At 52.3% G+C, this 12,595-nt stretch overlaps 1 protein-coding gene across 2 annotated transcripts in view; it reads right to left on the bottom strand.

Moving 5' to 3' along the window:
• ASTN2 (astrotactin 2) overlaps window positions 1-11,875 on the bottom strand; it is a 332,514-nt gene extending 320,639 nt beyond the window's left edge. Inside the window, exon 1 of one of the 2 annotated variants that reach the window (XM_051636914.1) lies at window positions 11,524-11,875. In XM_051636914.1, coding sequence (XP_051492874.1) covers window positions 11,524-11,875 — 352 coding nt within the window. The remainder of the gene's footprint in view (window positions 1-11,523) is intronic. The other variant, XM_051636915.1, reaches the window with a different exon arrangement.
• Between the last annotated feature and the right edge of the window lie 720 nt (window positions 11,876-12,595).

Raw genomic sequence — 12,595 nt, forward strand, 5'->3', positions numbered from 1 at the left:
GCTTGTTCCCCAGCCAGGTCCTGAGCCCCTCTCCTCCTGCCCAGGTCTCACCTACCCTCCAGCTGCCACAGCCAAGGCCAGAAGCACCATTACAAACAACAGCTTTTCTTCAATCTTAATTCTTCCCCCACTCAGGAGCAGCAAAAGAAGGAGAATATTAACACCTGCTGGTGAGCCCTTAGGTGCCTTCAGAGCAGTTTTGTAGAGAGAGGATCCAAACAAGCCCTGTTTAAAAAACACAGCCCCACCTCAATATAATAACCCTTCTTTTCAGCCACACCAAAATCATCACCTTCTTTTCCAGCCCAAACTCCCTTTGCTAGCATGGACAGGGAGCTCCTGTCCAACACCAGCTCCCTGCAGAGAGATGCTGTGAGACAATTTGGGACACCCTTTCTGCATGCTTCACCTTTTGGCCAGGTATCCATGGACAAATTTGCACCGTTCCTGATGAGGAGAGGCTTTGGAGACCAAGGTCTTCTAAAATATTGGGTTGACATGGCTTGGGGCACATGCCAAATGGGCAGAGAAGCCTGCTGAGCAATGGGGAGCATGGTTTTGGGGCAGCAATGCAGACGGGAGATGCCACAGAAGAAACACCAATGGGTTGCTCTGCAAAGAGAAGGCTATGACAAGGCTCAACTTCTCTTCAGCATCTCCTACAAACACCCCATATCTCACCCCAGTGCAGGTCCTGGGCTGCCACACAGGCTCAGCTGGGAGGAGGGCTGCAAATAGTTGTGTTTTTTTTCCTCCTGTTCTGCTTTTAAGTGGCTGGTTGCAACATGCTGTAAAACCTTTCATGGGCAAGGAGGCAAAAGGTTTTATAACAGTCTTTAAAGAGAGCCCAGGCAACAGAGAAAAACTCCCCCGGGCACACACAGAGTCTTGGGCAGCACATATGATTTTAGGCAGTGCACACACACCCAGAGGCCAGCAGAAACCCCCCCCACCTCCATCCTGCCCAAATCCCAGCTCTTGTCCCCATTCCTGCACACCACTGGGCCACGGCACAGCTTGTCAGCTAAGCAACAAAGGCAGCTGCTACAAAAGCAGAATAAAATTGAGTACAAGGAGGAGCAGCATGTTTGTTGTGCTCCGGCAAGACCCCAAGCTGGCTCTGAGCAGCCCCTACAGGCAGCGTCCCCGACCTCCCTCCCAGCTGCCACACCACTGGGTAATGGATTTCCAACTCCCACACAGCAGAAGCCAGGAACTCAGTAAGGACAACTGTGCCTCTTGTCTGGGGAGAGCAAAGAACAGAAGATGAGGAAACAGCAAGTGCTGGGATGTGATAAAATACAAAACAATGAATGTAATGGAGTTTGTGTCTTCAAGCAGCTCTGGTTTCTTGAATTGTGTCAAAAGGCAAGGCTGTTGCTGTGTCATTAAATACACTTGTAGCTCCTTTGATTGTGCTCAGAAAAATCAACACAAGGCTGTTGATCCAGTCCAAGGCCTGCAACTACAAGGACTACAGTAAGAATTATCACAAACCTCTACTTCCTTTTTGAAATTCAACCCATACCCAAAGTCTTCAACAGTCAGGATCCATGAACTACACTGGCATCACCACTACTTCTGGTGGCCTGAGGAACCATCTCAATGAGGGGTCTAGGGAAGGAGGCAACGCTAAAGGAGCTGCAGGTGACAATACCTGCACTCCTCAGGAATGATCAGAAGGCTTGGAGATGCAAGAGCAAATGGACAAAAAGGCTGGCATGTTTTTGAGGTGTCCCTGCTCCATCCCAGGCTGCCCAAAACAGGTCCCATACTCAAACATAGCAAAATAACCTCCCTCACCGATGTGTTATCTCCTCCTTGATGGAGAGTGTCAGGCTGGCAGGCACCTCTGCCCTGTCAGCACCTTCTGTGCACCAGGATGTGTTTAATGGGAACACGTAACGGCAGCTTCTCGTTTTATTTTGTTTACAGCACACATTCGGGGAGCTACACAGGATGGGAAAATACATCCCATAAACAAACTGCTAAACAGAACAGGCTAAGTGTGCACCACTCCAAACAAAAATAGAAGCTAGCTAAACTCCTCTTCTCGAGCATATGGCTCTGACAACAGCTTCATTTAGTGCCCCTTAACCCACTTCCAGTTTTGATTTTTCTCTCTGCCACCATGGACAGCAGCTTCCGATGCCTCCCACAGCTTCAGGTAAGCCAAGAGGAAATGAGTATAAAACCAACCGGAGCCAGAGATCAGCTGCATGGCCCTTCCCTGCTCCCACCCTGGGTGCATTCAGAGCCAGCAGCAGCCCAGATGTTGCCAGAGGCTGCAGGATGTGGACATCAGCAAGCAGCTGGCTCAGGGACTGTCTCTGTGGGGAGAGAAGGGGACACTGGGTGACAGAAGACTTGCACATCAAGTATTTCAAGCAGGTATTTACAGTCTCCCTTCCAAGAGCTGCTTCAGCAGCAGCTTCTGTGCCCCCTAGCTGAACTCTGCCACCCTGCTTACACCCAGCAGTGATTTCTCCAGTGCTCAAACTTTATCATCCCCTTCCTCAGGGCTGCACAGAGGGCACCTCCCCCTGCAAAGGCGTTTTCTGCCAAGATCCAAAGCTGTTGAAGCTGCATGAAAGTAATTCCCACCCACTCCTACTGCCCCAGGAAGTATATTTCTTCACTGGTTTTGCATAACAAACAGCTACATGGTTTTCCTTTTTCTCCTGAGAAACTCAGGCTTAGAGGAAAGCACCTGGCGTGGTGCTAGTCCGAGATCAGACTTTGTGAAGTCTCCCCTGCGAGGGGGAGCAGAGGGGGATGCGCTACCGCAGAGATGAGACTGCAGCCTTCACTGATGGCATTCACTCACCCTGGCAGGCTGCAGCACACGGAGTTTGTAAAGCTCCTTGGGAATCCTTCAAGATGAAAGGTACAGTATGATACGGATGTATTATATCCATGGGCTTTGTTACAACGCACGTTTGCTAGCACAGTTTTATTGCTAGAACACAAAGGTCAGCTGAAGCCCAGGGGCTCTCCCAGGTGACAGATGCATCCCCCAGCCCTCCCTCTGCTCCATGGGGATGGAAACTGCTGAAGCCCCCGATATGAACATGGCAGTTGGAGCAGCCAGTGCCCTTCCAGCAACAGCAGGCAAGGACCTACCTGCAGAGATATGGTCAACATCATTGCTGCTGGAGGTGCTTCCCAAACATACCTATCAGGTGCCCAAAATGCCGGTGCTGTGATTGGCTCCTCTACAGCATCCCTCCTCTTCAGCTGGACCTACTGCACAGCCTCTTGTCCCAATTGCCATCACCCAGAAGGCCCAGAACACTCCCATGGTTTGAGTCTACCTTCATCAAGTGGTACCCAGTGCTGGCAACCCCTGGGACACTCTGAGGTGCCCAGCTCCTGGTCCTGGGCTGCAGCAAACCTGCTGCACTCAGGCCCTCCTCTTGCCCAGGAATTGCCCCACCTTTGCCATCCCAGCACGCTGCTGATACCAGAGCGGTGCCTCCAGAAGCTGATGTTACTGAGCAGTTTGCTGGAGGCAAAAAAAAGAAAAGGAAAACAAAACAAAACAAAACATATATATATCCTGTGCTGTTGTGAGCTCCTGTTGTCTGTCACTTGATCCCATATTTTAGGGATGCACTGCACTCCCTGGAGAACCAGAAGGAGCAGGAAGAGAAGGATACGGGCTGCGAACAGCCGTGGGACAGATACAGCCACTGCAGCAGCCACAGGCACAAGCTGACATGCCAGCTCCTGTTAGGAGAGTGCCCTGGCATGCAGCAGCCCCTGAGGCTCCCACAAAGCCCAGACAGGGCTCAAGACATAGGTCAGGTCACCCTGCTGCCCCACAGAAGGAGATAAGGGAGAGAAAAGACCAAAAAGAACTAAAGACTCAAAGGTATCAGCACAGCAGAGCTCTTGTGAGTGTGCCCACAGACAGAGCAGGGCTCAGGTCTCCAGACCCAGCATCCCAGTTGTGTGGTCCTGGGGGTGGGGGCTTTTGGGAGAGCGGGTTCACATCCCCAGATAGTCCACAGGGTCCTCGCAGCCAGGGCAGCACCCCTCTGTAGTTGTATCTTGTCAGACTCAGAGAAAGAAAGGCATCAGGTACCAAAATACCCAGCGTGTCCCCAAAAGCAGGCTGGATCCTGACGTTCCTTCTGCCACTGGAGACAGGCAGGAGCCCAGCCCTGAGGACTCCACTCCCCTCCACTGCAGCTCCTCCATGCAGCTGCCGATGCAATTTCTGTGTCATTCTTGAGCGCTGAGGAGCAGATGACTGTGCAGGCAAGGTGCTGGGCCCAGCAGCTCTCCTCTCTCTGCAGAGAGGCACAGCCAACCTTCTCCAGGTCACCTCTGAGCGTGCAACCATGCACACTGGCCCTTGCTCCCCCTCATAACAGAATCAGTCCCATGCATATGCCTCCGAGCAACACCACCAGCTCAGTAATCTTCCTAAATACAGCAGTTACCAGGTGACTAGGAAAAAAAAATTCTCTTTTACTGCTGATGCTGCTAACAGAAAATTTCTCCCCTTTCACTGCTGCTTTCAAAGCCAGTTGTGGTTTCAGACAGACTTTGTGTTGCACTGAGACAGGAGAGGTGGAAGCACAGAGGGAGGGGTGCAAGACTGGTGAGGAACAGATAATGAGAAACAGAGGGCAACTCTGTCTTCCTGCCCACCAACCACCTCTGCCCACAGGCAGAGCCCTGGCTCCAAATCTTATCTGCCCCATCTTCTCGCAAGCAGTTGCAACCCAACATCCTCCCTCAAGAAACCTCTCCTTCCTTCCAGGACCACGGCCAAACAAGCATGCTGAATGCATTCAAGAGCAGTGCTTCTTGCACAGCATAAAGGGAAGACACCCAAAGGGCCAAAATCATTTACTCTGTGTTATTTTTCTCCACCTGCCTGTCTCCTTCCCAGGAGACAACCAGAAAGCCAGTGCAGATGCAGGCAGCCAAGATCACTGCTCGTCCCCTCTGCATGCCATTCTGTTTCTTCAATACCATTAAGTGTCTCCATACTGTCTGGACACTGGAAACCTTAACTGCATTAGCTGAGACCCGAGCAGCAGCACAAGCATTCAATTCTTTTAAGTGGCACCATTTCTTAAGCTGGTTATGCACAAGAATCATCTCTGCTCGATGCTGTCACTGACCTCACAGGTACTGACTGACAGGAGCAGGACTGAGGAGCAGCAAGGAAAGACTGGCCGAGGCTCATCATTCCCCACTTCAGATGGTTGCAACTGGAGGAGGACACTCACGACACGAGCTGTGCTGTGGGCATTGCAGATGATGAAAGCCTTCAATCACGACATTTCTATTTTCTTCACTTCTCCTTTCAGTCTCCATCCCCAGTCTGCTCCCACACTCGACAAGGCGCTTTGGTGCGATGGTAGGTGTTTCTCAAGCCACCTGCAACTGCTAACTTTTATGTTGAGGTAGCACAAGATTGTTCCCACAAGTGGCATCAATCTATTCTCCTCCTGTCCCATCCTCAACTCCTGTTACACCAGGAAAGCCCAAGGGCTCAACCTGGTTTCACAGCCAGCCAACACTGTATCACTAAGGCAGCACAAAGGCTTGTCCATCACACAGTTGAGGTTCACACTTTTAGGGCTTAGAAAGGAAAAGGTGGCACATTTTGGGGGTCTATCTGCATGGTGGCACAAGGAGTGTGCCTACCCAGTCCCCAGAGAGAAATGCAAGCTTCCCACCTCATTCTGAAGAAAAGCACAAAGTCCTTTGGCACAGTGACATCATGGAAAACCTGCTGCCATCACAGGGGAGGAAAGGGGGAGCAGAGGAGATCCCCAGCATCAGCCTCCTCCTGCTACTCCAGCCTGACGGTTCAGCTGCAGAAAACCGGCTCCTCTCTCTATAGTTAATCTTCTGTTGCCACTAGCTGGTCAATGAGGGTACTCTTGGAAAGCAGCAACTCCCCGAGCACAGCCTGCCACTCTGTTACAGATTCCCAGTTTAACTGGGCTTTTCACCCTAGAAAATACCCGAGATGGAGCAAAATCCTTGCAAGTCCACACCCCACTATGCCAGGTGAGCCACATTTAGCCTTTCTTTTAGGGAGGGAAGTGGTCATCTCAGGACTTGACCCACTTTCATGGGCATTTTATGTCTGCTTTCTGGGTGTTATAGAGCTTGCTTCTGCAACCACAGCAGGCAGATCTCCAGCTCAGGACTCACATCACCAGTACAATCCCACCCAAGCCAGGCTCTCCATCCTTCCCTTTCCATCCCTTTCTAACTACAAGAACCCAATGGCCTGGAAAACTTAAGTAATCACATGGTTTCATACAAGGGGGGGGGGGGGGGGAGAAATTGTTGCCAGAAAGTTTTTGTTCTTTCCTACAACATCTCCAGGCAGCTCCCACCACCAGGACCTGGCCGACACCCCATAGCCACACACGGAGCTGTGGATAGGCATGAAGAGGGAGGGAAGGAGCCCCTGCTCTCAGCTCTGCATCCCCCCAGTTCTTGTCCCAGGGAACCCACAGACATGTTTCATCTCCACTGCACCACCTAACTGAGGCATTTTGGCTGCCTCCACTTTCCTGGTGGAAGATCTGACTCTTTACTCCATGGGCCACCCTGAGAACAGCCAGAAAAACAATGCAATGCTTGATTAACCAAACCTCTGGCCAGATGCAGTACAGCTTATCAAGTCTAGCAGAAGGCAGTTATCAGAAAATGGAGGTGTTGAAACAAAACTTTGCTCAACAGCTTCTCTCTGCAGAGACCACCTGTTTTTAGATGCCATACCCTGATGAGTGTGATGTCAGGCCAGGCACACAATGATGCTCTAGGTCCCACTGGCCAACTCAAAGCAGATAACAGCACTTCTGAACAGTGTCATAAAGAAGCTCCAGTGGCACACACACTTCCCAGGCAAGCCCCCAGCCTCTCTACCCCACTCTGCAAATATGAGAGCATTGGTAAATGCAAGGGTGGCAAAACCCTGCTCAGGTATTTTCAGAAAAAGCAGTAAATTCAAACAATCCTCAGGGAACTAACTGCTTTCCCTCATTTTGATACATTCTTACCCTGAAGAGGAGAAGTGCGAGTTACAAGATGGTTTCAGGAAAAGTTAAGAAAGAAGACAAAAGAAGTGGCACTGAACTGCAAGGGAGGCGGAGGAGCTGCACAGAGTGGGGGATAATCACCAGTCACACACGGGGACCACGGTGGGACACCACTAATGTAGATGCACGAGAACCTTTTCTGACAACCACCAAAACAAAGCACCTTGTAGCCCTGCAGGCACACATCAAACAGCATCCATTAAAGCCACTTACGAGAAGTGTGTAGTAAACTGTTCTTATGTAAGTCACTACTCAGTAAGATTAGTGGTGAAAATTTGTCTGCCTCTTTCCTTCTCTCTCCTCTCTACATATCTGCTCACACATAGAGCTCATCTAAATTAGCTCAGAAGCTAACTGCTTCATTCCCTGAATTGCACTTAGAGCAGCCTATGCTGCTTGTGGAGCAGCTATTGTACAGAACACATGGCTGCTGACTAAATCAAGATACATACCTTAGAGAGACCTCATTGTACAAGAATAAAGTCAATGATGATAGGCTGCACCACTTGCCAGTAACACTAGAAGAACTGGGGGGGGGGGGGTTTGAAATACCGCAGAGCACCAGTTGTATCCAAGGTTAAGGAAGGGCAGGATGCTTTTTCAAGAAAGGGGCTGCACAGCACTTCATAATGCACTGGTGGCAAAGTTGCATTTGTCACTTCCTGCCACCATTGTGCTTTAAGGGGTAATTTTAAAGCCATGCAAGTGAGGGGTAGGGGGAGAAACATCCTTCTCATCTCTAAAGCAAGAGAGAAAAAAAACAAACCGAGGCACAGGAAATACAGAACCAGACACTCTGCTGGAGAAGGGACACGGAGCAAACTAAAGCCGCGTTTTGGCAGCAGCTCCCCCGCCGAGGAGGGAGACAACATACCCCCCGAGAAGGATGCAACAAGGGAACAAAGTTTCCAGCACCTCTTGGGAGAGGACAGAACCTTTCCCTCCCGGCCTTCCCACGGCTGGCAGGAGGCTGTGTGCAGGTTGTACCGCTGGCAGAGGGGGCTTGGGCAGAGCAGGTGCTGCTGCACCCGCATCTCCAGGCACCCACCACCCTCTAGCGGGCTCCGGCGCGTTTCCCGCGAGCCACGGCTCACCCGGGCGAGCAAGAGGCTGCTCCTGCTGCTGCTCCTGCTGCTGCTCCTGCTGCCGCTCCTGCTGCCGAGGGTCGGCTGTGTGAGGGTTTCCTCACCCTGCTCTCTCTTTTCCTCTCAGTCACCCAGCAGATTCCTGTAGACCCGGCTTCCCGGCAGGCAGGGAAACAGCTCTGGAAGCTGTCACTTTATGCCCTTAAGGGAATAAAATCTCCCCTTGTCAGGAAACAGAAAAGGTTGCTTCCTCACCAGAAGGCAAAATCCTTTAAGGAAAAGGGACACAGAACACTGCATGTGTTTTGTACCAGCCACCAACTCAGAGCATCGATCTCCTCAGCCTATTTTAACTTGGTCTGCCCTTAAAAAGAACCAGCAGAAGATGTAGCACTTAGGGACATGGTTTAGTTGCAGACTTGGCAACGTTAGGTTTACAGCTGGACTCAGCAGTGTTAGGTTTATGGTTAGGCTCAACTATCCTAAAGGGTCTTTTCTAATTTAAAATGACTCTATGGCTCTAAGTTTTACACTGCTGCAGCCAAAGCTCTGGCACCTGCCAGCCTTCAGCTACAGATCCCCCACCCTCCTTCAGTGCAAAGAAGTGATGAGAGGTACAGGAACCACTCCAGCATCAGGAGATTTTGTGAACTGGGAGACGCTGAGCAGGCTCAGGACTTACAAACTGCCTGTGTGAAGATGCTGAGCAGGCTCAGGACTACAGACTGCCCGTGTGAACACAAATCCTTTCCCAACAAGCAAGGCCATGTTTTATTTGGTGCTTCCTGGCCTGGGAAGGTTTCTGAGTCCTGCAGAACCGGGTTGATTCAATGTATTCTCATCTTACTTCAGAGTCTGTAGTACCAGCACCAGATCTCAGCTCTGCCTGCTTCATGGTTTGGAGTTTGTGTTGGTTTTTTGTTTGGTTTGGTTTTGTTGTTTGTTTTTATTCTCTCCCCAGAATCTTTCCAGGATGCCAGTCAGGGTGGTTGTCCGAAGCTCTGTGCTTCCTATCACATCCTTATCCTGATGAGGCCAGAAAGCTGTCTGCCAGCAACAACAACCAAGACTCAGAGACATTTAGGAGCCTTCAACACATTTGCAATCAGCAGAATGCCAGCTCTTGTGTGTCTTCCTGAGCTCAGGCCCAGATAGCCACTAAACACGTCCAGCAACATGCATCAATACACATAAGCATCAGAAATCAGCTAACAATAAGGGATTTTTTTTAGATTTTGGCAAAGAGAAGCCACTGTTTAAAGCAATCTCTGACCCCAAGTCACCCCAAAGCCATTCTGCTGACCTCCCACTTGTACTGTCATTTTCACCTCAAGAGCCCATTACCAGGCAGCAGTAGCTCTCCAATTCCCAACCACCAATGAACTTCAAAGATGATGCAGCGGGGAAGAAAAACACTATAAAAAACCCTCCAGATTTACTTCCTGAACTAGAAATACAAGCCAGCAGAAATCCTCTAAAGCACTCACCCAGAAAAGGGTTAACTGCAAGGGAGACTCAGTTGCCACACCAGGAGACAGAAAGAAATGCAACAAATTTGAAATATCAGAGCATCCACAGCAATTCATGAGCTAGACCTTGGGGAAGGACAAGTGTTTTACCTTCTCTGGAGGCAACATGCTGATTAATTTCAGGACGGTGATGAAGCCATCCCAACATGGGCAAAGCTTCCATTTATCTTCTGATCCACCTGGCGCCTGTGGTTTCAGGGGAACAGGAGGACAGAAGGGAATGTTTTGGGGTCTCTTGTCCATGGAGGGGCAGCAAAAATAACACAGTTTTGCACGAGGCATGTCCCATATCCAAGAGTACATGCAAAATCAATATCCCAAGCAAGCAAAAGAAAATTTTTTAGACCCAAGACACGGTCTGGCACTCACTCACAGAAATGGAATTTGCTGTACAAGATCATGTCTGTGATCTATAAAGCCAAATTTCTCTCCTCCAACTTGAGCTATTACCTAAGCTACACACAGAGGGCTTTCTTTGCCTTCTGATATATTCAGATTAGTGCACAATTCGCACCCAGTCCCTGAAGAAACTGTACTATAATCTGAAAATTCAACTCAGTGAACCATGAAACTTCTTGTTACTTTTAATCACTGTAAGGTAAATGTCATTCCTACTGCACCAAACCTTTGATTTTTTTTCACTTTTATTACCTGAAATAAGAGTATCTTGTTTGTTTGGCATTTTTGCAGTTGACCAACCATGTCTAAGGAAGTCACACTGCAGAACCCAAGAGGCTCAAGAACTATCATCAACTTATTTATTGCAGGCTACAAGGAAGCTTCACAGACAGTGAAATGACAGGAGCCAGGAGACACAGACAGACTTTTTCCCACCCTGGCATATTGCATCCAGAGAAAAGCAGCCACTTCAACAAGGTATGGGAAGGGAATTTTGGGGAGGTGCCCACCAAGTCAGCCTGCACCCAGGAGCACCTTGACACGCCTGATGCACACAGGGCAACCTACTGGAAGTCACAACCCTGCACTGTCAAGCAGTATCTCAGACCCAGAGTTAAGCAGGTATTTGAATTATCCCAGCTTCAGACAACAAAAAGCAAGAAAACCAATGCATAAAAAAGAGATCAACAAAAAACCTTGGGTGACCTGGCAGAGTAAACACAGCACTACCCTCACGGCATTCTCAACAGTTCCCTTGGAGGATCCCCAGGCTGATTAAGGCACCGAAAAGGATAAAAGTGACAAGAGGCAGCTCGGGCATCCCAGCTGAGACAGCATCAAGATGAAAGTACGACAACAGAATTATTTCCACTCCCATCCCCCTTCCCAAGAAAGCTGAGATAGAAGGAAAGTCTGCAGGCGTTTGCCACAGACCCAGGCGCTGGAGTTGTGCGTGAAGCAAGAGCGAGCTTCGGCAATTAAGATGAAGCATTTATAAAATTAGGTTCTGGCTAGAAAAACAGTCTCTTCCGTTCTCCAGGCTCGCTGGTACCTCCTTCAGGGCTGAGCGTTCAAGTTGGAGCACAAGAGGCAGCACCCATCACTTTATAGCGTGAGCAGAGACGCTTTACTCCCAGGGCTTTTAAAAGGCAGCAGCCCTCAGGGCCTGCTAAAAAATCCCTCCCCAGCAGGAAAACAACAACAACAACAAAAAAGCAGGGTGCAGCAAGGGCAGCGCTCAGGAGCTCCAAAATACAAGCAGGCTGTCCATGATACGGGAAGGGGGGAACGCCACGAAAAGCCCGGCGCAGCGGGGTGACAGCCCGGAGCCGGCTGCCCGCACCGGGATGCTCCGCGACCAAAGGAGGTGGGGGACGGGGAGAGCGGCAGGACGGGACGGGCCGAGGAGAAGGGAGCGGTGCAGGCGCTTACCGAGGGTAAAGAAGGGCAGCTCGGTGTTGTCCAGGTCGTCCTGCACGGCGACGCGGCCGGGCAGCTCGCTGCGGACGAAAAGCAGCAAGCGGGAGTCGGCGGCAGCGGCGGCAGCAGCGGCGGCGGCGGCGGGCGGCGGGGCTCCGCTCCAGCTGATATCGTTCTCCCGGAGCACCGGCAGCGTGGACACCGTCACCGTCTTCACGCGGCAAGGACCGGGGGGCTCCCGCGACGACGCTGCCGCCGCCGCCGCCGCCACCGCCGCGCCGGGCCCGCCGCCCAGCAGCACCGGCAGCAGCAGCAGCAGCGGCGGGGGCGGCGCGGGGAGGCGGCGGCGCGGCGGAGCGGCCATGCCGGGCCGGAGCCAGGCGCGGGAGAGCCGCGGAGAGCCGAGCGGAGCCGGGCGCACTGAGCCGCCCCAGCCCCGCCGCCGCCGCCGCCGCCCGGCCCCGCCTCCCGGCCCGCCCCGCACCGCCCCCCCTCGCAGCCGCCGCGCCGGGGACCCTCTGCCGCTCCCCGGCGGCCACGGGCCCTGCCCGCTGCTCGGGGAGGGGGACAGAGGGGCCGGGCAGTGCCCGGTCTGCGCGGGCACGGCTCTTGCCCCGGCACTTGAACGGCATGAGCTCCCCGTGCCGCCGCATCCGCTGCTCTCCGCCCCGGGTGGGCTCGGCCCCGGCCCACCGGCCCTGCCGGCCCCTTCGCCCTCTGCCCCTGCCTCGGGTCCCCCGGCCCCCTCCCTCCCTCTGCTGTCGCACCGCTCCTGCCCCGCGCACATCACCTCGTGCTCCAAATCAGCCTCCGCTGCCGCCTCTTCGCCCTGGACAGCTCCTTGCCCCTCACACCTACCCCCCCTCTTCGCAGACAAGCGCCGGGATGCAAGACCTCAGAAACCTGGTTCCCGGGAGCTTTTACTAATTACCGCCCTCCCAGAAGTGAACAGGCACCTCCAGCGCCCAGGGCACACGGAGCTGGCTTGCAGTGACAAGCCTGGAAGAGTCAAACTGCCGGCTCCTAGCGAAGGCTTTCGACCCGGTTTATCACAGCCGGCAGAGCCGGGGGAATCACGATGCTG

This window comes from Apus apus, chromosome 19, assembly GCF_020740795.1.
Source record: "Apus apus isolate bApuApu2 chromosome 19, bApuApu2.pri.cur, whole genome shotgun sequence".
Classification (NCBI taxonomy): Eukaryota; Metazoa; Chordata; class Aves; order Apodiformes; family Apodidae; genus Apus; species Apus apus.